The 27,685-nt window shown below is 42.4% G+C and overlaps 1 protein-coding gene across 5 annotated transcripts in view; it reads left to right on the top strand.

The window, feature by feature from the left end:
• The window catches only part of TENT4A (terminal nucleotidyltransferase 4A), a 146,717-nt gene that overhangs the window by 38,297 nt on the left and 80,735 nt on the right, over positions 1–27,685 (top strand). For all 5 annotated transcript variants that reach the window (XM_038393292.2, XM_043508481.1, XM_038393288.2 and 2 more), the window contains exons 6-8: positions 13,128–13,256; positions 15,282–15,495; positions 21,706–21,832. In XM_038393292.2, coding sequence (XP_038249220.1) covers positions 13,128–13,256; positions 15,282–15,495; positions 21,706–21,832 — 470 coding nt within the window. The remainder of the gene's footprint in view (positions 1–13,127; positions 13,257–15,281; positions 15,496–21,705; positions 21,833–27,685) is intronic.

The raw sequence follows: 27,685 nt of genomic DNA, 5'->3' as shown, positions 1-27,685 counted from the left end.
ATGCATCAGTGCCTTTCTTTTCTGGGTCATATTACAGCATGCACCTCAGTTTTGCTGTATACCCACCTCCATATGCTCTGCCTCCAGCTGTGGCTCCGCTCTGTTAACAACCCAGTCAGACCATCTCAGCAAGCTGGGTCTTTACACCTACGACTGTCCTTGCCCCTCTTTCATCTGGTGGTGCAACCTGTCTTACAGCAGCCTCATGAAGGGTGCCTCCCTCATCAGCTGGGGAGCTCATCTGGACGGCCACACAGCTCAAAATCTCTGGTGATGACCATCAAGGCAGACAGCCCGCAGTTCCAGGATGTTATCTGCCAAGGCTTTCTACCCTTTCTCCACTCTTACCACGTCCAGCTGCTGTCCTACAACATGGTGGCAGTCATTTGTATAAACAAACAAAGCAGTGCTCCATCCTTCTCTTTGTACAGAGGCCATCCTCCTTTGGAACTGGTGCCTCCAACGCAACCTTACAGTACATGTCGTTCACCTTCCAGGCACCAGCAAGTCCCTGGTGGACGTGCTCAGTTGCTCCTTCCATGCCAACCACGAATGGGAACTCTACAATCCCATTCTCTGGATTCTCTTCTCTCTCTGGGGCACACTGTGTTGGCAATTCTTTTGCCACTCTGGAGAACCAGAAGCTGGGACTTCCAGGGCTACTCTTGCCTCTTGTCCTGGACCACCGATCTCCGCTATGTATTCCTGCCCATTCCTCTGCTTCCCCAGGTGACCACGTGACTCTTCTCCTCATTGCTATCACCTGGCCTCGCCGGTACTGGTACACAGATACCCTCCCACTTGCTTTCTGCTCCGTCTCCTGAATCTTTTTATGCAAGCTAGCGCCTAGCTATGATACCCCAATCTGGGCCCTCTCCAGCTCGCAGCCTGGTATTTGGATGGGGCTTATACATAGATATTGCGTGCTCCTCCCCTGTCCACGGCATCCTTACCCATAGCTGATGCCCGTCCATTCGTGTTACTGAGCCAAATGGCTCAGCTTTCCCATCTGGGTGCAGCGCCACTGACAACCACCTTCATTCCTGTCATCTTCGACTATCTGCTCTCTCTCTGGAGATCAGGCCTCATCCACTTCCTTCCACATCCACCTGGCCATGCTTAGTGCCTTCCTTCCATCTCTGGATGGGTTTTCCATCTTCACCGACACTACTAGTTCCTGCTTCCTTTCTCAATGCTTTCCCTGCCGTCCAGAAGCCTACTCTTTCCTGGCACCTTAACCTCGCCCTTTCCATCCTCACCAAGCCACTCTTTGAACCACTTGCTCCCTTGCTCATCTTTTCAGGAAGGTGATCTTTTTGGTGACCATCACATCCATGAGACGCATTAACTAACTGACTGCAATGATGGCAGATGCATCTTTCGTTGTCTTCCACGAGGCCAAGGTCTCCTTATGCCTCCATCCCAAATTTTTGCCCAAAGTGGTCTCGTCATTTTACCTTAATTAGTGTGTACACTTCCCAACCTTCTACCCCAAACTGCATGTCCCCCTCAAACACGCGCTCCACACTCCTGATGTTTGGCGGGCACTGGCCTTTTATCTTCAGTGTGCCTGCCATTCTCTTCACAGTGATTCTCTATAAATAGGGGTAGTCAATTATATTTTGTCCAGGTCCAAATTTCTTGGTCAAGGTATAGCCAAGGTCCAGACACCAGAGAAGAAAATAAAAGAAAAGAAAAAGATTCTGGGGTCCATTCAGAAGCATCTGGTGGTCCAGATTTGGCCCAGCATCCACCTATTGACTGCCCTGCTCTATATGGATCACCCAGTGATTTGCCGATTGCTATGCGCTCTCCTCCCCCCTATTCCTGGGGGGGTCACGACCCACCCAGTGTGGGCATATGTTGCTATGTCTGCCTTCCTCACAGATGTCCCATGGCATGAGATTTGTAGGGCAGCCACCTGGACCTCCATCCACATCTCTTCTGCCCATTATGCTATTGTCTCTGACACTGCAACGGATGTGGCAGTTTGTCATGCTGTCCTACAGACTCTCTCTTCTCGTGAGCCCTCGTACCACCTTCTCACTGCTACTCTCCCACCTTTGGAATCCACATGGGGACCAGCACTTGAAGAAGAACAACTGACTATAACTGGAGATTCTTCGAGATGTATGGTCCCTATCTGATTTCAATCCCACCTTCCATCCGTTCTACTCTGGGATCCCCTTGCTTCTGGGTGAGAGGAGAATTGGAGCATTGTCAATTTGCACAGCCTCTTAGATCCTTGGACGTGCCACGCAGTCAACACGTGTGTGGGTCAACAGATGTTACTAGAATAGTTCTGGCTCTGGCACATGGCGCGCATGTGCACTCACGTTTGGAATCCAAATAGGGACCACATATCTTAAAGAACTTCCAGTTACAGTAAGTAACCTCTTGTGTCCCTGCACTGTTGATCGGAGAACTTGGGTAGATGCGTCAATTGGGCCTGCACATGTGCTGTCTCCTCATGCTGTACCAGACTGTCCTCAGTTCCTTCTGAACCACCCTGGCTAGAGACTGAACCATTAGCAGTCCGTTAAGAGTATCGTCTTAATCTATTTACCTGTAGTTAGCCTCCGAGTTATAGTTGTAGTCCACCCTCCTCCCTGCCTTTTTTTGTTGTTGTTGTTTTTAATGATAAAATAAACAACTTTTTTTTCTTCCTGCTTTTTTCTCCCCCCATCAGGGACCCTTTTCCCTAATGCTCGGTTCCTGGGCTTCAAGAAGTGCCTCAATTGTAAAAAGGCAATCCTGATTGCGGATAAGCACTCAGTGCATTTGCTGCTTTGGGGAAGGCCACATACAACAGAAGTGTGGTCTTTGCCCACAGCTCCGGCCAAGATCCCGCAAAGACAGAGAGCTCTGCTAGAAGATTATCTTAATGGAGGCAGCTCTTCAACCCCAGTTGCCTGGTAGATGCGAATCTTCCCCACAGCCTTCAACCCACAATCCTTAGACATAGAAGAAGCAGGCTTCAGATCCCTTTCACAAATCTTCTCAGAAGAGAGCGGGAAGTCCCCACAGTGAGCCCCAAGATAGCTGCAAGCAATCACAATCTCACATGGAATCTTCGGCACTGAGGCCATCTCAGTCCGGCACCCATGGTTTACAGAAACTGACAGTAACCGATACCACTGATGTGCATATGAACCTGATAGGCACCAAGTTCGGCGCCAAAGGACAGGAGTAAGCACTTTTCTAAAAAGACATTCCCGCGAGCCTGCATCATTTCCTCCAGTGGTGGCTCAACTGGTCCAAGAGTGACTGGTACGTATCAGATTCCTGTCCCTCTGGCACCGCCACCAATGCTGGGACGATCGGGAGAGGTGGAACTCTGCTATTCAAGAGACCTCAGCATGCCAGATGCACTGGAGTCACCTCCTCTCGGTATGGAGACCTCTCCACCAAGCCACTACCAAACACAGGAAATATCCCTATTGTCATGCCCTGCCCCTCCACTCTTTAGTGAGAGTTCAGACAGCGAGTTTGAAGGGGTAGTGTTGCTGTACTTCTCCCAAACTCCATATGGTGCACACTACCAACAGAGCCCAAGGATATACCCTCAGATGGCCCAACCACCACCATCCTGGTATGTCCACCCATGAGCGCCACCGCAAGGCGGCACACTCCCTTGGCCACACCATCCAGGGCTTTGGGACTGCCTTGAAACTTAAAGGATCAGGAAGCCAGTACCAATGAGGGAGTGACTTCGAGGACCATATTGTCTTCCTCCAGACAAAGTCTCCATTCTCCATCTTTGGGGGACGACTTTTGTCTCTTTCAGGAACTAGAAAAGAGGGTGGCAGATAAACTCCAGATTCCAGTGGAGGAAGTCGGGGATACCCATCAACTCCTTGATATCCTCCATTCTTCTACCTCCTCAAAGATCACCCTCCTGATTAATGAGGCCATTTTAGACCTGGCAAAGACCGTGTGGCAAACCCCGGCATCAGTGGCCCTGACCTGCAAGTGGGTAGATAAAAAAAATACTATGTCCCTGCTAAAGAATCTGAATTTCTGTTCTCCCACCTGCCACTCAAACACCATCATGGTGGAAGCTGTCAACTCTTGCGGCCCATATCAGTCAAGGATTTCTCCTACAACAGGGATTGGAAGTACCTTGATCTGTTGCGCAGAAAAGCGTACTCAGCCACTCCGCAAGTTTGTATTGCCAACTACTAGGCCCTCATGGCTAAATACTATTCTATAAAACTACTCAAAGCTGAATGACATCGTGAATCATTCAAAGCGAAGACATTGCTGCAATTTGCCCTCAACATGGCTGCTAGGTCCATCTCCACGGCTGTGGTGATGCTACAATATCATGGCTTCATTTGTTGGGATCCCCAAAAAAGGTGCAGTCCACGATTGAGGACTTTCCATTTGAGGGAACGAAGCTCTTCGCCGAGAAGACTGACTCCTCTCTTCACACCCTGAAGGATTCTAGGGCTACCCTCTGTCACTGGGTATTTATACACCAGGACAAAGACTAGTCCCCAACCCCAGAATAGATCACATGGATCTCAGTACCAACCTCAGCAGCACTACAAGCCACAAAGAGAGGGGAAACTCCCTAAATGAAAACCATCTTGCCCACAATCTTTGTCTACGTCTAAACTCCACTTTTGCTGGGCAGGTCAAGGCGTCATTAGACCACTCCCCCGACTGATGCGGCCGACCATCATACCACGTCCATTTGGCCACTGATTTGGCAGTGTTCCGCAGTGTCTGGGAATGCATAACATCGGACCAATGGGTCCTATAGATTGTCCAAACACAGTATTCCATTCAGTTTTACCTCCCTACTCCCTGCACAGCACCCTTCCCAATCCCTTTTGAGGGGTCTTTCTCATGAGACTTCACTATGAGACAAGGTAGATTGCCTTCTCCAGCTGGGAGCCATAAAACCAGTACCTCAATATCTATGAGGCAAGGGGTTCTACTCTCGTTACTTCTTAATACCTAAAAGGAAGGGAGGATGGAGACGCATACTAGACTTCAGAGCTTTCAACAAGTTTGTCAAGGCTCAAAATTCTAGATGGTTGCCTTATCAATGAACATTGCAGCACTGGAACAGGGAGAATTGTTTTCCACCCTTGACCTCCAGGATGCCTATTTTCACATCTTGATGCTACCAGCTCAGACTATTTCTCAGGTTCACTCTGGGACATGACCAATACCAATGAGGAGTGCTTCCCTTCAGGCTGTTATCAGCCTGCAGGGTATTTTCCAAGGTTCTTTCAGTGGTGGCTGCTCATTGACTCTCTCAAGGGATAATGATTTACCCATATCTGGATGATTTTTCTCCTCAGAGCAAGATCTCTCTGGGAGGCTCATCAAGTAACCAATACTATGATGCATTTGTTTACAGAACTGGATCTACAGGTCAATGCCCAGAAGTCAACCCTCACTCCAGTGCAATGCCTGGAATTCATAGGGGCCAACCTCAATGCATTATAAGCCAAAGCCCTCTTACCTCAACACAGGTTGCTATCCTTAGTCACACTCAGACAACATTCAAAGCAGCCCACAAGTACCAGCCAGACTTCGCCTCCAACCATTGGGACGTATGGCAGTGGGTATGTGGTGCTACTTCATGCCAGGTTCCATGTGTGATGCCTTCAGATGTAGTCTGGCTCGGTTTACAGACTGAACAAGGATAGGTTGGACAAATCTGTCACTATCCACCAGGATAAACTCCTTAAACTGGTGGAACGACCCAGCCAATGTTTGTAAAAGGATCCCCTTCTTGCAAACATCAGTCATTGCTCCTCACCACTGACACATCACTCACAAGGTGGGGCGTGCACCTAAACATCCTCGTGACATAAGGCAAATGGTCGCCTGTGGAGATATTCCTCCACATCCGTCTCCTTGAGCTGAGAACAGTCAGGAATGCCTGCGCCTCTTTCCTCCTGCTGACACAGGATCACATACAACGATCCTGACAAACGCATTGCTTGTGTGTACATCAGTCGAAGGGGGGAGCTAGATTGCCTTCCCTTTAAGCAGAAGTGATGAGATTATGGAATTGGCATCATCTCCCACAATGTTACAATGTCTGCGGTACCTCTCCGGTACACACAACTTAAAAGTGGACAGTCTGTCACAAATTCTCTCTCAACTGCAAGTGGGAGATACACCCATCAGTACTCACAACCTATTCAGATGATGGGGGACAGAGTCTGCAGATCTGTTCACTGCTCGCCTGAACAAGAAGTGTCCACGCTACAGCTCTAAAGAGGAGATGGAACAACACTCTAGGTGAGGCTCCCCCAATCCTCTGGCTTGGGGACCTTCTCTATGCCTTCCCTCCCTTTCCCTTACTTTCGAAGGTCTTGCTGAAAATAAAAAGGGACAGAGCTAGTGTAATTTTGATCACTCCTACTTGGCCAAACAGACCTGGTACCCTTACCTGTCACAGCTTGTGCTGATGTCTCTCCCAGCTTTTCTGCACCTCCTCTCACAGAACAAAGGACGTACCTTGCATGCAGAAATGGTCTAGGTTTCAGATTTGGTGCACGTCCCAACAAATCTCCTCAGAATCTGTGACTCTTCTACATATCCTAGACTATGCTTTACCCTAAAATGGTCTGGATTATCTCTAAACTCAGGGTCTACCTAGCAGCTACTGGGGACTTTTACCAGCCTGTAGAGGGGTCCTGAAGGCCAAATAGAGGCTGCTAGGTAAAAGATTGAAATCCAGGACCTCCGTGGTAGTATTCTCTGAAATACTTCCAGTTCCATGCGCAGGGGCATTACAGGCAGAAGAGTAGGGTCTCAATGTGTGGATGAGACGATGGTGTAGGGAGGAGGAGTTGAGATTTATTAGGAAATGGGGAAACTTTTGGCAAAGGGGGAGCCTATACAGGAAGGATGGGCTCCATCTAAACCAAAATGGAACCAGATTGCTGGCACTTAATTTAAAAACTGTTCTATGACCTTCTTAATTTTAAGGGCTGGGGGAAAGCCGACAGGTGCAGAGGAGCACATGGTTTGGACAGAGGCATCCCTTAAGGGAGGATCTATTAATGGAGTTTCCCTATGCCTTAATAAGGAGGAGAGGATGGAAGGTGATAAAATATGGGTAGGATCTGATGAGAAACAGTCAAATTAAAAAAGTCCCATTCAATTACATCATGTAATGGCACGCAGCTAAAAAGTGACAAGTTTTTAAAGTGCTTATATATAAATGCTGGAAGTCTAAATAATATATGTGAACTCTAGAGTGTATTGTATTAAAAGAGGATATTGATATAATAGGGATCACAGAAAGTTGGTGGAATGAGGATAATCAATGGGACACTAATACCAGGGAACAAAATATCTCTGAAGGACAGAACAGATCATGCTGGTTAGGGATTGGCGCTATATGTAAAAGAAAGTGTAGCATCAAATGAAGTAAAAATCTTAACCAAACTGTACCATAGAATCTCTATGGATGGTAATTCCAATGTCTAAGAAGAAGAATATAGCAATCGGGATATACTACCAACCATCTGACCAGGATGGTGATAGTGACTGTGAAATACTCAGGGAGATTAGAGAGGCATAAAAATAAAAAAACTCAGTAGGGGATTTCAACTCTCCCCATGTTGACTGGTTTCAGAGTAGCAGCCGTGTTAGTCTGTATTCGCAAAAAGAAAAGGAGTACTTGTGGCACCTTAGAGACTAACAAATTTATTTGAGCATAAGCTTTCGTGAGCTACAGCTCACTTCAGTGCATCCGATGAAGTGAGCTGTAGCTCACGAAAGCTTATGCTCAAATAAATTTGTTAGTCTCTAAGGTGCCACAAGTACTCCTTTTCTTTTTTCATATTGACTGGGTACATGTCACCTCAGGACGGGATGCAGAGAGTTTCTTTACATCTTAAATGACTGCTTCTTGGAGCAGCTAGTCCTGGAACCCACAAGAGGAGAGGCAATTCTTGATTTAGTCCTTAGTGGAGCACAGGATCTGGTCCAAGAGGTGAATATAGCTGGACTGCTTGGTAATAGTGACTATAATATAATTAAAATTAAAGGCCCTGTGGCGGGGAAAACACCACAGCAACCCAACACTGTGTATCATTTAACTTCAGGAAGGGGAACTACACAAAAATGAGGAAGTTAGTTAATTGGAAATTAAAAGGTACAGTTCCAAAAGTAAAGGAGTACTTGTGGCACCGTAGAGACTAACAAATTTATTAGAGCATAAGCTTTTGTGAGCTACAGCTCAGCTCACGAAAGCTTATGCTCTAATAAATTTGTTAGTCTCTAAGGTGCCACAAGTACTCCTTTTTGCGAATACAGACTAACACAGCTGCTACTCTGAAACCTGTCATTATGCAAGTTCCAAAAGTGAAATCCTTGCAAGCTGCATGGAAACTTTTTAAAGACTCCTTAATGAGGCTCAACTGAAATGTATACCCCAAATTATAAAACATAATAAGAGAACCAAAAAAGTGCCACTGTGGCTAAACAACAAAGTAAAAGAAGCAGTGACAGGCAAAAAGGCAGCCTTTTAAAAAAATGTAAGTTAAATCCTAGTGAGGAAAATAGAAAGAAGCATAAACTCTGGCAAATGAAGTGTAAAAATACAATTAGGAACACCGAAAAAGAATTTGAAGAACAGCTAGCCAAAGACTCAAAGTAATAGCAACAAATTTTTAAGTACTTCAGAAGCAGGAAGCCTGCTAAACAGCGAACGGAACCACTGGACAATCAAAATGCTAAAGGAACCCTCAAGGATGATAAGGCTATTGTGGAGAAACTAAATAAATTCTTTGCATCAGTCTTCACGGCTGAGGATGAGGGAGATTCCCAAATCTGTGCCATTCTTTTTAGGTGACGAATCTGAGGAACTGTCCCAGATTGAGGTATCAGACGAGGTTTTGGAACAAATTGATAGCAGTAATAAGTCACCAGGACCAGATGGTATTTACCCAAGAATTCTGAAGGAATTCAAATGTGAAATTGCAGAAGTACTAACTGTAGTCTGTAACCTATCATTTAGATCAGCTTCTGTACCAAATGACTGGAGGATAGGTAATGTAACGCCAATTTTTAAAAAGGTGACCCAGGCAATTACAGGCCAATAAGCCTGACTTCAGTATCAGGCAAACTGGTTGAAGCTATAGTAAAGAACAAAATTGTGAGACATGTAGATGAACATAATTTGTTGGAAGAGTCAATATAGTTTTTGTAGAGGCAAATCATGCCTCACCAAATCTATTAGAATTCTTTGAGGGGATCAACAAGCATGTGGACAAGGGGGATCCAGTGGATATAGTATACTCTAGATTTTCAGAAAGCCTTTGACAAGGTCCCTCACCAAAAGCTCTTAAAGTAAGCTGTCATGGGATAAGAGGGAAGGTCCTTTCCTGGATTGGTAACTGGTTAAAAGATAGGAAACAAAGGGTAGGAATAAATGGTCAATTTTCAGAATGGAGAGAGGTAAATAGTGGTGTCCCCTGCAGGTCTGTACAGGGCCCAATCTTTTTCAAAATATTCATAAATGGTCTGGAAAAAGACGTAAACAGTGAGGTAGCAAAATTTGCAGATGATACAAAATTGCTCAAGATAGTTAAGTCGCAGGCAGATTGCGAAGAGCTACAAAAGGATCTCTCAGAATTGGGCGACTGGGCAATAAAATGGCAGCTGAATTTCAATTTTGATAAATGCAAAGTAATGCACATTAGAAAAACATAATCCCAACTATACACATACCACTCAAGAAAGTCATTTTGGATAGTTCTCTGAAAACATCCACTCCATGTGCAGCGGTAGTCAAAAAAGCAAACAATATTGGGACTCATTAAGAAAGGGATAGATAATAAGAGAGAATATCATATTGCCTCTATATATGAATCCATGGTATGCCCACATCTTGAATACTGCGTGCAGAAAAGATTCAGAAAAAGGCAACAAAAATTATTAGGAATATCGAACAGTTTCCATATGAGGAGAGAATAAGACTGGGAGTTTTCAGCTTGGAAAAGAGATGACTAAGAGGGGATATGATAGAGGGCTATAAAATCATGACTTATGTGGAGAAAGTAAATAAGGACGTGTTATTTACTCCTTCTCATAACACAAGAACTAGGGGTCACCCAATGAAATTAATAGGCAGCAGGTTGAAAACAAACAAAAGGAAGTATTTTTTCCACACAACACGCAGTCAGTCTGTGGAACTTTTTGCCAGAGGCAGAACTTTTTGTTGTGAAGGCAAAGACTATAACAGGGCTCAAAAAAGAACTAGGTAAGTTAATGGAGGCTCTGTCCATCAATAGCTATTAGCTAGGATAGGCAGGGATGGTATCCCTAGCTTCCGTTAGTCAGACGCTCAGAATGGGTGATGGGACGGATCACTTGATGAGTATCTGTTCTGTTCATTTCCTCTGGAGCACCTGATATTGGCCACTGTTGGTAGACAGGATACTGGGCTAGCTGGACCTTTGGTCTGACCTAGTATGGCCATTCTTATGTTCTTGTACAAAGATAATTGTTTGTTTGAAAAGGTGTACTTTAAAAATGGCATTTAGATGGTTGAGTAACAAGTGTAGAAAGAAGTCTCACTTGTTGAAATTTTGCATATATAGTACTCGTGTGTGCTTAGCCAAGTTCGTTTGGAGGAAACACTGTAATAAACTATTCATTTCCAGTGTTTGAAAAATTTAAACATGGACATTATCTCAATTCTGTACAGAAGTGTAATTTGGAAAGGTGAAGGACAGATTTGTGTCAGTTTATTAAATCTTTGTGACCTTTTCCGCTGATGCCTTAAAATATGGTCTTTGTACTACATATTTGCCAAATTATGCAAATAAAAATTTCTTAATGATATACAGTAACTTCCAGTGCAGTAAATAATATCTTTGAATTTGGCTTGATTAAGTTTTCATTAAAACTTTAAAAATAAATAGTGCCCCCCCCAAAAAAAAACCTCCCCAAGAATCTGAACTTGTAGAAAACCCCAGTAGCTTTTAAGTTGGAAACATTTCTGACCCAGAACTTGTCACAATCCAGTTTGAAGTCGCACTGTCTTTGAAGGTTTCAGAGTAACAGCCGTGTTAGTCTATTTGCAAAAAGAAAAGGAGTACTTGTGGCACCTTAGAGACTAACAAATTTATTTGAGCATAAGCTTTCGTGAGCTACAGCTCACTTCATCGGATGCCTTTGAAGTCTTTGAAGGTGCCTTAATTTTAAGATTTGAAATGTCAACATATCAGACTTTCACTTTTTTTTTTTCTTTATTGAGATCTGAATTGTGATGTTCCCTGACTTAACCTGGGGTGCTGATTTACACCCACCTCTTTAGGCTTCAGAGCCTGAGCTGAACCTTGGAAGAGTTGTCCACACGGATACTTCTAGAGCACTAGAATGACCTTCAGTAGCCTGAGTCTGTTGCCCTAGGGTAGGAGGTTTGCTGCCGTGGGCTATTTAGACGTACCCGTAGCGTTTTGTTTCTAAATCTTCATTGCCCGAGTATTCCAAAATCCTGTAGGTTTTTAGGTTAATATAAAAAAATTGATGGCAAATTTTTGTGATAAAAATTAGTTTGATGACATTTTTGGTTTAATGTTTCAGTCAAAAATTGAGTTTTTTGTCAAAATAAATTTTCATGTGTTCAGTTTCTGATGAATTTGTTTTTTGATAAGCCTTTCAAATTTGTAGAGGAGTTTCTAGAAAACCATTTTTTTATTTCTGTTGAATTTTTCCCAAGAAGGGGAAACATTTCCTAACCAGCTCTAGTTAAAACTACCAAAACCATAATGAGAGCTACCAAATTAGGGTTTTTAATGCATTCAAAACTCAAACAGCTGAGTATAGCTCAAATTGCTATTCAAAACTAGCAATTGCTTGTAGATTGAGAGCAAGCTTGGAAACTGTCAGCCCAAAATGAATTTGATAAAATTCTGAAGAACTTAAAAGGTGTATGCTAGGATGGAAACTAGAGCTCACGATTGTTTGTTTGTTTGTCATTTAAATAAATGGGATGGGTGCTTCACCCAGAATTGAAGTGAGCTGCACTGAAGTTAGTCTTAAGTGAGGCAAGGCTCCACATAATACACAGCTTAAGAAACTATTAGTGTTATAATAAGCATGTTGCACAGCAAAAATTACCATCATTCTGAACATTAATACTTTATTTCCCACCCTTCCATGAATGACATGCAAAAAGCCTAGCTTTTACAGAAGTGAATAGCTTCTGTTTATAAAATATGTAAGGACTGAAAGTCAGTTCTTTCGTGCTGAAAAGCAACTTTTTTGCATGCTAGATACTTTTCCTATGTCTGTTAAAGAATTCAGCAGTGTGCCAACTGTGGTGCACCTTCAGCATGCTAGCATGCTGCTTTAAAGTCTCTTCCTTAATATGGTATCAGAAGGGTAGCCATGTTAGTCTGGATCTGTAAAGGTGGCAAAGAGTCCTGTGGCACCTTATAGACTAACAGACGTATTGGAGCATAAGCTTATGCTCCAATACGTCTGTTAGTCTATAAGGTGCCACAGGATTCTTTGCCGCTCCTACCGTAATGTAGCCCTCCTTTTGTATGGTGTCAACACAAGTCCTTAGTAGCTTTTATACTCCATGAACTGAACTGTTTTTTTGGGGAGCTTAAATACATGTAAAGCTGGTATACTTTAATGCGTTGTTTCTTCACAACTTTGTTATGATGCATAATAACTAACCAACTTTATGAAATGTTTATATTTTTGATCTGGTTTGGATTATTAATTATACTTATACAGCAAAGTGTTAGCTGTCGTCTAACTATTACTAAATCATCTGTTGTAGTAGTTACTGCTGTTTATATCCCTCCTGCAGTATAATTTGATGATCACTTTGGATAATAATGTCTTGACTGATAAAGAAGTTTAAAAAAGTAGCTTTCTGTGTTATGTTAGGAAGATACAATATACCAAATTAAATACCGTACTTGCACAGAAATAAAATGTGAATAGAATAAAATAAAGCGTTAACTGTACCTTTGAGTAAACAGCTAATAAAAAGAATTTCAAATAGCCTGATTAAAAAGTCCTATAGTCATGCTTTTGAGGAGAGAATTTGACATGTTAATGCATCTTAAAATCTTTATAGAATTTGTAATAGATTATAACAGACCTATTTTTCTTATTTACAGAAATATTCATTGCTGCCTTACTTGATTTTAGTATTAAAACAGTTCCTTCTTCAGAGGGATTTGAATGAAGTTTTTACTGGTGGAATTAGCTCTTACAGCCTAATTTTAATGGCAATTAGTTTCCTGCAGGTAAGTTCTCTATTTTGTTTTAGTTACGCTGTTCTTAAATTTTAGTCTCTGCAGTAAATTCCCCGATTTTCAATTGGCTTTTAGTGACACACAGCTCTCCCTTTGTAGTTAAGGCTTTGTGATCTCCATTCCCCTGCAGGCTGCCTCTCGTAGCTCTGAGAGCTCTGCTCAAAGTATGGATGAGAACAGCAGCAGAGGCCTCTGAAAATGTGTTATATGATATGATCAATGGGGAGAATGGCATAATGGCCTTCTCTACATGTCCTTTTTGCCGAACTACTGTCTAGAACTGTCCCTTCTTCTGGCAGAGGCTGCCAGTCGTCTGCCCTACCCCCATCTGGTTGGGCTGCAAGCCAGCAGGCCACTCAACATGGTAGTCATTTCAGTAGAAACACTGGAAACAAACTGGTTTCAGAGTAGCAGCCGTGTTAGTCTGTATTCGCAAAAAAAAGAAAAGGAGTACTTGTGGCACCTTAGAGATTAACAAATTTATATGAGCATAAGCTTTCGTGAGCTACAGCTCACTTCATCAGATGCATCCGATGAAGTGAGCTGTAGCTCACGAAAGCTTATGCTCAAATAAATTTGTTAATCTCTAAGGTGCCACAAGTACTCCTTTTCTTTTTTGGAAACAAACTGTAGTCAAATTATGGTAATGTCAGAGAGCCTCACTGATTTCTCCATGACTACTCCTCCCTGATCTTTTTGTTACTTCTTCCTCCCTGTTACCAGATCGAGGATGGATGGAGGGGTTGCCCTGGAGGTCCTTGCATGCCCCTGAATTCCTTTGGAATCTTTTCTGCATCCTTTGCTTTCTTGCTTCCTTGTCACAGACCTCCTGCTGTGCTAATGGGAGTAGGCTTGGAACCAGGACAGCTGGGCCTGGCTGTTCTCTCACTCAAATGCCTGTTGTGATAAAGGCTACTTCTGACATACAAAGATGTATGTTTATGGAGCACACACAGAATTTTAATACCTTGTTAAATAGATAAATTATGTGTGAAACTTGTGTTCAGTATATTATAGGTGAGTCTGGTTGCCAAACATTTTCCATTATAAGACCTAGTTTTCAGTTGCTTTGATTGGGCTAATAAATTTTAGTCTCTAAGGTGCCACAAGTACTCTTTTTTTCTTTTTGATTGGGCTGAAACTTTTCCATTCTAGGGGTTTCCTTCAGACTGGTTCATTGCAAATTTCAGCTAAAATGGTTTAAGTAGTTTCCTAGAACAAAGCTAAGGAGAAATACAATCATAATTCATTCCCTTTGTGTGGATGCCTTATGATAGTCTTTAATTACGTACTTTTTCCATCTGACCCATTTGTAAATGTTTGCAGAGTTTCTGGATTATCATTGTAAAGACTAACTACAGTGAGTTGGCAGTCAGTTAACTCAGATTAAAAACAGGGCCTCACACTCTGATCTAGGCATACGCTCCAGCGTAGGCGTTCTTTATGGGTAGCTTTGATGTTTAGTTATTGGCTAGTCGTCTGCTGTGTGAGGTGAGTTCAAGTGTGTACATGTGGTAAAACATGGGGATGATGGTGAGAGGCCAACAATGCGTATCTGTTCTAGAACGCATAAGCATTTGTAGGGGAAACACGGAGTTCTATTTTCTGTCCACCTTCTGAAAACTGCCACCGCTGCAGAATCCCTATGAAAACTTAAACCAATATTCCTTCATTAACTACGCATCAAATCTAAGTGGCAATTCTTCTCTGTTGCTTTTGGACTAGAAAACTGGACTAAGAAAGATTCAGTTAAGTACCTATAGGTTGCATATGGTATTCAAGTGCTGCCCCCCTTGGTTATACTAGTGAAGCGAAGGTTAAGGAAAGCTTAGGAGAATTTAGTTGGGAAAGGTAATAGGATTTCAACTTTTAAGTTCATTCTGAGTTTTTTAATGAAGTGGCTGTAATGGACCAGTTTTATGTCTCACCGTTAGCACGTGGCTTGTCAGTTTGCTAGTACATGCCTATCATCTACCCTCACTCTTTTAGTAAGTATCAGACATTTTTTCTTTACAGTTGCATCCAAGAATTGATGCCAGGAGAGCTGATGAAAACCTTGGAATGCTTCTAGTAGAATTTTTTGAACTGTATGGAAGAAATTTTAATTACTTGAAAACTGGTATTAGAATAAAAAATGGAGGTGCCTATATTGCCAAAGAAGAAATCATGAAAGCCATGACCAATGGATATAGACCATCCATGTTGTGCATAGAAGATCCTCTCCTCCCTGGTAAGATTACACAACTTTTTAAATACTTTTTTTTAAAATCAGAAATGTAGAGTATGATGATAAAATCAAAGCTGTTCTTTGTTATGTGAAGGAACTACATTGTGTTGCTTTAAGATGTCTATGGGGGGAGGGGAAAGCTCAGTGGTTTGAGCATTGGCCTGCTAAACCCAGGGTTGTGAGTTCAATCCTTGAGGGGGCCATTTAGGGATCTGGGGCAAAAATTGGGGATTTTGAGCAGGGGGTTGGACTAGATGACCTCCTGAGGTCCCGTCCAACCCTGAGATTGTGCGCTTCTATACCTTGTATTCAGTTAAGTTTACAAAGTGCTAGACTAAAAGCGCACAGAAGCAAAAATTTATAAATGATATGTAACATTCAGAATTATGTTGGTATATGTGAAGAAATGATCTTACAATTTAGAATATTTACCTGCATATGAATTTTACCTGAATCGCAGCTTCATCTGTTTAGTTATTGTATTTAAGTCTCTTCAGTTTACCTGTTTCTGAGTCACTGACAAATCAGAAAATTACTGAATGTTTATGGATCAATGTCCTAAAAAAAGCACAAGATAGTCTTTTTGGGAGTATGCTACATACCACCAGATCACACTAGAGAACAAGATGACTGGTTCCTTAAGCCCCTATCTGTAATATGTAGGAAAAAAAGATTATGGGGGACTTCAACCTGAGGGACACCTGCTAGAGATCTTGTGCTGCCAGTGCTAAACATCCTTGAAACTTCTAAATATTAAAGATGACAGTTTCCTAACTCAGAAAATTTTGCATCCAACTTGGGTGGGGGAATTTTATATTAGACCATGCTTGACAGATAAATAGGAATTAATCACAAAATTAAATAGTGGTAGTTTAGGTACAAATGATCATGACTTCATTACATTACATTACTTAGTCTGCAGAAGAGAAGAATGAGGGGGGATTTGATAGCTGCTTTCAGCTACCTGAAAGGGGGTTCCAAAGAAGATGGATCTAGACTGTTCTCAGTGGTAGCAGATGACGGAACAAGGAGTAATGGTCTCAAGTTGCAGTGGGGGAGGTTTAGGTTGGGTATTAGAAAAATGTTTTCAATAGGAGGGTGGTGAAGCACTGGAATGGGTTACCTAGGGAGGTGGTGGAATCTCCTTCCTTAGAGGTTTTTAAGATCAGGCTTGACAAAGCCCTGGCTGGGATGATTTAGTTGTGGATTGGCCCTGCTTTGAGCAGGGGGTTGGATTAGATGACCTCCTGAGGTCCCTTCCAACCCTGATATTCTATGATTCATTCTTTATGCAAACAGAATAAAGTGCAAACCAGTTATGTATGTACAAAGGGGCCAGTTTCACAAAGCTGTAAATGATTGAGCCAAACCAGGTGAGAGGATTTAAACATACAATTAAGAATGATTATTAGCAACTGTTCAGGAATATTTCACTAAATGCCTAGCAAGTCTGTCAAAAGAAGGCCATGCTAGTTAAAAACCAACATGGGTTGGAGGGGAAGTGAATGCAGCTGTAAAAATTTAAACATATGTAACAAATTGAAGCAAGGGGAAATGGATAGTAATAAATAAATTGGTAGCTATGAGTTGTAGGAAAGTTAGAAGGGAAGCAAAAAGAACACAAATCTCTGGCCAACAGAGCTGAGGATAATATCAGGAACTGAAAAAGAATCTTGACAGTCCTGTTACTCAGTGGAAATGGTAGAATTGTCAATAATGCAGAAAAGGCAAAGTGATTCAATTTGGGGATAAAGCAAGATATATTTGTATGACAATATTGAGGGTACACTTTATCTGAACAGTAACTTAGAAGAATGTTAAACAGTAGCTAAAAAAGTTAGATATCTTAAAACTAAACTGCTCCACATCCAAGAGTTGTATCCAAGAGTTTTAAAAGAGCTGGTGGAGGAGTCTCTTGTTCATTAATGTTGACTTTTAATGAGTCTTGGAACACAAAGTAAAGTTTGTGCCAATATCTAAAAACGGTAAACAGGATGACATGGGTAATTATAGGCCTGTCAGCCTGATATTGGTCCTGAGCAAAATAATGGAATGACTGATATGGGACTCTATTAATAAAGAATTAAAGGAGGTTAATATAATAAATGCTACTCAATATGGGTTTATGGAATATAGGTCCTGTCAAACTAATTTGATCTTTTTTGACGAGATTACAAGTTTTGTTGATAAAGTACAAGTGTTGTCATATACTTAAACATCTGTAAAGTATTGACTTGGTACCTCATGACATTTTTTATTTAAAAACTGGAATGCAAAATCAACATGCACATTAAGTGAGTAAATAAAATATAACTGCAAATGAGGAATAATCAAGTCGGGGATTTCTAGTCAGGGTTTCATAGGGATCAGTTCTTGACCCTACACTATTTAACACTGTTTATCAATGATCTGGAAGACAACATAAAATTATCACTGTTTGCAGATGACCCAAAGATTGGGGCAGAGGTAAATGAAGTGGACAGGTCACTGATACAGAGTGATCTGGGTAATTTGGTAAACTGGGCACAAACAAACAATACACAGTTCATTGCAACCAAATTTGAAATCCTACATCTAGGAACAAAGAATGTAGGTCATATTTACAGGATTGGAGGTGGGGACTCTATCCAGGGAAACTGGGGGGGGGGGGGGGGGACAAAAAAAACTTGGGGTCATGATGGATAATCAGCTGAACATGGGCATGCAATGCAATGCTCTGGCTGAAAGAATGTGATACTAGGATGTATAAAATTAGAATCTCAGGTAGGAGTAGGGAGATTATATTAACTCTGTATTTGACACTTGTGTGACCTCTACTAGAATACAGTGTCCAGTTCTGGTATTCACAATTCAAGAACGGGGTTGATAAATTGGACAGAGTTCAGAGAAGAGTCACAAAAAGGATTAAAGAAATGGAAAACACATCTTATAGTAAGACTCCAACAGCTTAATCTATTTAGTTTTAACAAAGAGAAGGTTAAAGGGTGACTTTATTAGTCTAAGTACCTACCTGGAGAACGAAAATCAGGTAGAAGGGCTATTTGGACTGGCTGCCAAAGGTATAACAAGATCCAATGGCTGGAAGTTGAAGTTAGTCTAATCTGATATCCAGGATAACACAGGTCAGAGGATTTCCCTAATCCCTGACTATCACAATGGTCCCTTTTGGCCTCATCTATAAATCATGGCTTTGGGGCATTCAGTAGAATATCTTTGAACAATTCTGAGTTTCCATTAACACTTCCCATCGTAAGCTTGTTTCCTGTCTCTATGCCAACAATTGGTTCAGGCTTTGGAAAATTGACCCTTCATAATGTACATAATTACTGGTGAGTGCTGTATTTTGCTTGCACAAGGTAAATATATGCTGATCATTTTCACCAGTACTTAGGGAACAGCTAATTTGTAGGTAAACAGTTAAGACTTCATTCAGTCAGAATGAAGCCTCATATTGAGTTACCCTATGTTGGGTGCAGGATTTATGTTAAAACTTCCTTGGAGTTTCTAAAAATAATAGTTAATTTATTACTGACTGCATGGTATGTCCCACAGATACACCCGCACCCCTGCTTGCACATTAGATGTTTAGGGAGAAGTTTGTTCTCAAGTTGAGGTTTGGCAATCTAACCGGTGCCCACCAGTCCCCTGTCTTTAGTTTTACTTGTTTTTAATGCTTATGGATTAAAGTTCAGAATCACAGGACCTCAGAATAGTTTGACTGTGGAACTGTGTCTTTCATATAGAGTGCTACCTTCCTTCCCTTTTTCCCATCCTATCCTTGTGGATCAAGTTGTAGCCATAGATTTTAATGTTCCAGTTGTGACCTATCCCATCAAATTTCAATATCAGCCATATCCTATATCCTCTCATACATGTGCATCTCCAATTCCTCTTATTTATTATCTAGGCTGCTATCACTAGTTTATTTAGACAATTAAAAAGTTCCTTATGCCTCCTAGTGCTTGGATTTGTCATATGCATGATGCATTGGGGTTGGCTTACATATTTGGGCATTTGTACCATTATTGCCTTATCACCCTCCCCATTCATGGTTGGTTTAAAGCTCTCCTGCTTCCCTAGTTAATATATCACTCAGGAGATTGGTAATGTTACTACTAAGAGAGAGGATGTCAGAACTTTACAGCCACCTCTCTCTGTAGTAAGCACCCCAATGTTCCACAAAGCTAAAACCTGCCCCCAAGTCACTTACTGGATGTGAACAGTTGGTTAAGTATCTTCTGCCAGGTAGGCATATCTTACCTATTCAAATCTCTGCATTGCCATTTTGGTATTGGTGGCACCTGTCTTGGTCTTTCCTGTTATTTCCCTGTGGCACAAAGTCTCCTGAGTACTGAAGGTCTGAAGTGTTTGGGCTTAACATATGGGTATCTGTGAAAACTAATGTCCTGTGATATACAGGATAATCCATCTAGATAATCTAATAGCCCCTTCTGGCCTTAAATTTTAAGAAACTAAGAATTAAGTTCACGCCAGCTATAGCTTTGCAAACCTATCAAGGCAATGTGGTTGCACAAGCATAATTAGGGGCTTAATTTGGCCTGCAGAAACTTTATTACTGGTAATAAGTGAAGTGGAAACGGTTGGTTTCTGAGGCTTCAGGCCTCAGAAGATAATTGAGACAGACTAAGTGTACAATACCATAGTCAGTGGTCTAGAAATAAGGTTCTGCTCTGAAAAGTGACTAAACTTCACTTTAAGATTTGTGTTTCATCCAACTGGGATTTGGCATGATTAATGCCACTGTCATCTTAAAGTGACTGGTCTTGGATCTAGGGCAGGGATGGGCAAACTTTTTTGGCCCAAGGGCCACATGGGAGTTGCAACACTGTATGGAGAGCCGGGTAGGGAAGGCTGTGCCTCCCCAAATAGCCTGCCCCCTCCCACTTCCCGTCCCCCTGAGGACCCCCGCCCCTGACTTCCCCACCCCCTATCCAACTGCCCTGACTCCCCCCTCTCCCAAACCTCTGCTCCCTGTCTGCCCCCTGGGACTCCCTGCCCCTTATCCAATCCCCTGCCCCCTTACTATGCCACTCAGAGCAGCAGGAGCTCACAGCCACGCCGCCTGGCCGGAGCCAGCCACACCGCCGCGCTGCCTTGCAGGAGCGGTGGCCCAGAACGCTGGCGGCGTGGCGAACTGAGGTTGCGAGGCGGGGGGGACAGCAGGGGAGGGGCTGGGGACTACCCTCCCCAGCCGGGAGCTCAGGGGCCAGGAAGGACGGTCCCGAGGGCTGGATGTGGCACGCAGGCCGTGGTTTGCCCACCTCTTGTCTAGGGGCAACTGGAGGAACCGTTCTTGGTTTTGATCTTAAATGTTTGGAAAAGAAGTGGTTATCAATCATCCTTTATACCTCTTCAGCTCAACTATCCTTAAAGAAGTATTAGTAAACTCTCCTTTTATTTTTTTTGTTGTGAATTATTTAGTCCATGAATTGCAATTTCTAGTAATAAACTCTGAAGTTGCAATGCTAGTTTACAGGCTTTCCTGCCTTTTTGTAAGGTTCTAATTACAGTGCATATCATTCCTTTCTTGGCTCACAAATAGCTGAGGTTGTATTGGTTTGGAGTTTTCTTGCTACGACAGTTGGCAGGTGATGGCAGTTCCCATCTAACTTATGGACAACTATTCATCTAACCTTGTTTTGCTTTTCAATCTCTGTAGCATCTTGAGTCTTCTGGTTAGTGTAGATGAGGTAAGAACAGGAGAGGCAGTGAACTCCAAAGTAACTAAAACTGTTAATTCAAAAAGAGAAGAGATTAGTCATGGGAGTGTTCTGCTGTGCTTTATTATTCACATTAATATACAACTTATTTTAAGAAATTTCAGATACCTTCCCCATACAAATAATGCAGGGTAGATTGCAGCTACTTTTAACAGGGATTACTTGACATTTATTTTATAGGTTTTATTCTAATCCTCTTTATTGGGATTGAGTTTTTTTATGTCGCCACACTTAAAAACTGGCATTCGTAAAGTGCCAGACGACAGTTACCTGACTGGCTGCCCTAATTCAGTTTGGCAGTTTTGTTACCACACTTTGGTGTGCAAGAACAAATTTTTAGCGTGAGATCCTTTGGATAATCAACTCATACCATCCGTGGTGAAGCTTCCTTGGTATTGAGCTTTCAGGCTGACAGGATTTTCTGGATACTAGTTTAAAAATGTGTTAATCGATAATTGTCACATTGTTACAGGAAATGACGTTGGCAGAAGTTCTTACGGTGCCATGCAAGTGAAACAAGTTTTTGATTATGCCTACATTGTTCTTAGTCATGCAGTATCGCCGCTTGCAAGATCATATCCAAATAGAGATTCTGAGAGGTAATAGTCCACATCTTAAATATGCATATGTTTATGTAATCAAATAGAAATATCTAAAAAATACTTATTAAAATCTCCTCAAATATAAGAAGGGGTATTTATTTGTTGTATACTACCATTCTATTGAAATTTGCACAGATGTATTCATACTAAACTTTGTGTTGTAAGAATGCATGTTTTGGTGCACATGACTTGAAGTGTCTGTTTAGGGAAATGTAGCAGACTGCCTAACAAATCTGGTGGGAGATGGGGGCTTTTATTCCTTTATCTCCCTTTCCTCAGCATGGATGGAATCTAATAGATATGCTGGTCTCTGTTCTGGATACATCCTCTTCTTTTCCTCAAGCAATCTATTTTAAATATTACTCAAAAGCGTGCACTGCTTTCTTAAGTTCAGTGGCATATTTGTGCATGTGTAGCTATAAGATGCAAAGAATGAGGAGTGCTGGCTAAAACAGACTACCTGAACAAAGCCAGGCTAGTGTTTACGCAGTTTTTAAATATTGCTTTAATAAATCACTAAGATGACACTATTCATGATCTCCCTGCTCACTCGCTGCTAGACTGACCCAGCTGGTACTCAGATTAGACTTTCCCCTTATCACTAGGGCAGAGTCTGTCAAGGAGGGGAAGGTAACAAGAGTAGTGCATACACGGCTATACAAAGTTAACCCCTCTGCATTTCGAGATAATTCTGGGAACTGGCTATCAAAGACTCTGCATCCAACAATCTCTCATTCCCTCTGCTTCGGTAGCAAGGGATGGAGCAGTTGAGGGGTCCTTGAAGTTTGTTAGGCCTTTGTGTGGTCATGTAGGGAGTTGCGTTCTGTTCTTGTGCTGCAAGCTCTTGCCGATAATCTCTTACTTTGCCAGTGCACTTAGGCATACATGATAGAGGCTCTCTAGACAAGGAAGCTTTAGATATCATTTTGTATTTCTTGGTCCGTTCAACTCCTAGATGGAGAGAACAAATCACACAACCCAGCCCTCTTAAACAAAGAACTGACAGTTCTGAGGAAGGGGTAACTTCTTTGAATGCAGAAGTCTCAGATTTGGGAAGCACATGGAGGCTCTCCAAACTCAAACAAGACCTATAAAGCTTTGATTATGGGGCCAGTCTCTAAAGCCTCAAGTCCATAAGATCATCTGTTAAAAACAAGGGGGTAGCTCAGTTTCCCTATCCTGGAATCCTAACTTCCATTCCTTAAGGCTTCATCCAGTTTTCTTTCCTAGGATAGAGTATCAGTATGGCTTTTCCTGCATTGTTTTTAATGTGTTCCTCACTGTCCTCTCTCTCCTGCCTTATCTTCCTCCCTGTTTATGGTATGTGCTCTATCTCTTTCCCTCTCCAAATCTATCTCAATAGTTCTCTTAATTCAGGCCACTCTCCTCCCCTATACTCTTGCACATATTATCATCCCAATTTGATTAACACGCAAGCTTGCAAAATTTGCCAGCATTAACAACCAGAGAACTAAACTTACTTACCTGTGTTCGATATTGAAGGACAAGTGGTCAACCATTTATATAGAAGGGAAGCTTTAATGTCTGAGCAGACTTAGGAGTGAGACTCAAAAAGTTGGACCAGATTTTCACCAGATTCTGAAGGTAGGCAGACTACCAGACAACTAGATCTCTTCAGATATTTGGATAAGATAAGTAAGTTCTTTATGGTCAGACATCTTGGTATGCCTTCACCTCCTTCTCTGGGCCATGATGGAGCAAAAAATTTATTGTGCTTTGACATACCAAACAAGGTATGCCTAGCCAACTTGCTGGTTTTACCATAGCTTGTGTATGAAAAGTGGCTCCATATCACCTATGGAGTGTGGAGTTCAGTCTTGTTTTATATCCCAGGATAATTCTTGCATTTAGAACTGAGTGCAGAAGAGTGAATTTAGTATACTTCAGGTAATTTCTTGGTTGATAGACACTCCAATGTTAGTAATTCTGTTACTACATACAAGTAGGTCTGGATAATGTCTGATGCAAGGAGAGTGGATCTCAAAATTGCACACATTAGATAGCCTATCCCTAGTTCTTAAATTCCTGAAAAACCTTAGTGTTCCTACTGCTGGTAACTTTACTCAGGGTGTTGTGACTATCTTTTCAGGAAGCAGGAATCTTCATGTATTCTACTTTTTTAAAAGAAGGCTTCATGAACAGGATCTGTGAACCTGGTTTTTCAAACACTAACTTTACCTTTCAAATGACTAGGTATGGTTTCCTTTGTTACCTATAAGGAAATATCTTTGATGGTCATATCTGCCCTCAGGGTCTCATTTATTAAAACAACATTACATTCCTTTGTGCATGACTGAGACTCAGTTGCTCCCCCTTCAAGGGCAATCCTCATCTGAGGATATACCAGTCTTGGGGGAAATAAGATCTGCTTCAGTACAGAGGCTATGAAGGAGAATAGACTCTTCAAGATGACCATTTGAGGAGAGGAGATTGTAATAGAGGCTTGCAAAAGCATTCCTCTGATGTGAGGACTTGCAGTTTATTCTATGTTAACTTGATGGGTAGTAGAACTAACATCCCCTGTATCTGTATGCCAGTAACACTGGTGTTCCTAGGCTTTCCCCAGTCGATCAAAATTTACACGTAGGCAAAGAAAGAAAATGCTGCTTGAGAACTTACTTGAGTTTGATTTAAGGCTATTTATTTTTTCTGTTTGGACATGACTGTGTTTTAATAGTTGTACAGCGTTTACTTTTTGAATCTGTCTCTATTGTCTGACCCTTTGGACCACCGTGAAAATTTAGATCAATAGAAAATTGGACTTCCTACTCTTGTCATAATTTGTCATGAACTTATATCCATTCTGAGGTTACTTGCTGCTATATGTTTTATTTGCTTAGCTTTACATGTTGAATTCTCTGGAAGCAACATTTGAGATGTATTGAAGGTCTAGTCTAAGTTCTGTTCCCTTTGGAAAAAAATCTTCAGAGCGGCCACAGATTAGTACAAAAGAACAGCTCTTGCTCAATAATGACATCTAATCCATCAATTGTTTCAATGTTTAAAGTGACACACCAGGGTCTAGGCACAAATAGTAGGGTTTTAAAAACTATATTCTATTCCTTCATAAACACTTAAGGAAACAAACAGGGTTCCATTTTTCAATGACTACACAGTGATGTAAATGTTTTTAAAATTTAAAAGTATTTTAGTACTTTAACACTCCATCTAATCACTTTAAAAACACTAATGGGTCACCCGATGTAGGCCTGATCCCTATTTTAATGATGAGGAAACTAAGACCTACTCTACACTATGTGGTTAGGTTGACATAAGATGCCTTGCATTGACCTAGCTGTGGAAATGTCTTCACTTAAATTTGGCTCCCACCATGTAAATGCCTCTGTCATTTTAGTAACACCACCTCCCCAAGCAGTGCAGAGTTACAGTTGATGTAACTTCATCTATGCGGTATCAGTGCATACACTGTTTTTTACATTGACAGTTACTAACTTTCAAGAGCAGTCCCACAATGCCCACACTGACAATACACTTGATACAAGCGCTCTTGGTGAGGACGTGCATCACAGAAACAAGGAGCCAAGTCTGCACACACAGCAATTTTATAACTGCATGGTCTGTATGCTGATGTAAGTTAGGTTAACATTAATTCTGAAGTTTTCAGAATAGCAGCCGTGTTAATCTGTATCCGCAAAATGAAAAGGAGTACTTGTGGCACCTTAGAGACTAACAAGTTTATTTGAGCATAAGCTTTCGTGAGCTACAGCTCACTTCATTGTCACAGCCTTAGGAATAGATTTGCCCAATGCAACACTTGGAGTCAGTGCTAGCGGAAAGATTTGTCTTTGGGTTCTGCTGTAGATCATGCTTTGAGTCTGTTTTTCTAAAATACCATTCAGTCTTCTAATTAGAGGGTTAAGTGACTGTGGGCTGCTGGTAACTGAACCTTCTTAGTAAGATTGTTTACTCAGATGTATTTTTTTTTTCCCCCTTTTCTCTAAACTTAAAGAGAAAAAGCTACCATAAAAAGGCATGAGGATAGAGGGCAGGTGTGAAGTAGGGAGGACAAGCCTATTGTCTAGTACAGTGGTTTTTCAACCTTTTTATTTTCTGACCACTACGAAATTTCAAATGATGGTGCAGACCCTTTTAGAAATTCAACTTGTGGCCCACAGGCCCCTACTATAGAAGTCTTACTATAACAGGGTCAGTGTCCACCTCTTGTGAGCACCCCTCTGGTTGGTTGTGTCTGCGTTTTCAGTTGTGACGACCCCTTTCTGTGGTTCTCAAGTGGCTCCCTCCCCGCAGCATCTCAGCCTTCCAGCCGAGTCTCTCTCACGCTGTCTGCATGAGAACCAGAACAGGCCTCTTCCAGGGTACACAGTCCACCAGGGCCTATCTCAGTACCCCTCTTGTGGTGTCTCTCTAGCCCTCCCTGGGCTCAGTCTTTAAGTAGTCACAGTCCTGGTAAGGGGCCATATCCTCAGGGCTTCCTCCCCATAGACACTATCTTCCTGCGGCCCTCCCCATGCTCTGTCCCTGCTTAGTCCCAGGAGCTTGCCAGGAGCTCCTTCATTGCTCCTCCAACCCTGCTAGCAAATTGTCTTTGGCTCAGTCCTAGCAGCCAAGCAGGAGCCTCTCACTTCCCTAGTCCTTGCCCCAATTTAGCTGTCTGTGGTCCTGCTGCTCTTCCAGCCAGGCACTCAGTCCTTTCTTCTCCAACTCCAAGCAGCAACTAGTAACTGCTGCTCTGTTCAGCTGCTCCTTTTATATGATCCTCCTGGCCCCTGATTGGCTGTTGCAGATGCCCCTCTGATTGGTTGCTTCCTTACAACCACTCTAGGCTGCTTGGAGGACTTCTCCACTGCTCCTTTGCTGGGATGGGTGTGGCAGAACCATGAGGCCTCCAGCAAGGGAGCCTTTGGTCTAGTCCACTCCGTCTCATCCCTCCCCTCCCCAATAGGATTTGGGTGGCAGTTCTATTAGTCTCCTGCCCCGCTTTATCAGGGTCTTCTCTCTTCCTGACCTCTCTATCTAGAGAGTGTTTTTGTGTGGTGTTTTGCCCCCTTTAGTCAGGGTCTACTCTCCCAGTTCTCTCTTATCTGAGAGCATTTAAGAATCCTTTCAGTTCACCTTTGCCTCCTGGACTTTGCGGTCTCTGCACACCACAGCTTGTCCATCCCTGTGTGCCGAGCTGTCTCGAGGTCGTATACTAAGTGGAGCAGGTGCTTTTCCTCCTCCTTAGCGAACTGGAGATCCATGGCCAGCTGCTCCCTCCGGCACGTAAAATCCTCCATTTCACTCCCCGTTGACTCCAGCCATTTGTTTAGCTCGTCAGCCCTTAGGAGGGAATTTGTAGAACTGGCCTGCTCTACCTTTTTCCCTTGGGACGACCCTGTCTGAGACCCTATGCTAACCTGTTCACTCTGAGGTCCAGCTTCGGTTCCTACCGTAACTGGTGACCTTGACAATCTGTTGGGGTCCCAACTGTATCCCGTTGTTCCTGGGAATCTGTCTGGGTCCCTATGTTATCCTGTACTTGAGACTCCATCTGAACCCCTTTTGCCATTCTTCCTCTGATTCTCAGCTCCTCTGCCTCCTTACCTAGTTGGTTCCAAACCCTTCTGGTCCTAGGCTGTCATTTAGGTCTCTCCTGCATGAGGGCTGAGAAACCCACCCAGTCTCTCCTTTGACTGTCTCAGTCTTGCCTCAACCTTGGATATCCTTCTTTTCCCTTGTTGCCCTTCCTTTCTCTAAGAGGGAAATATCTCTTTAAATGCCCTGCCATCCTGCAGGCAAAACATGCTACCTTTTCCCTTGCTTTGGCCATGGGCTGTGTATTTCTTGGGGCCCTTGCAATAGCCCTAC

This window comes from Dermochelys coriacea, chromosome 2, assembly GCF_009764565.3.
Source record: "Dermochelys coriacea isolate rDerCor1 chromosome 2, rDerCor1.pri.v4, whole genome shotgun sequence".
Classification (NCBI taxonomy): Eukaryota; Metazoa; Chordata; order Testudines; family Dermochelyidae; genus Dermochelys; species Dermochelys coriacea.
This window is presented reverse-complemented; position numbering and strand designations above follow the sequence as displayed.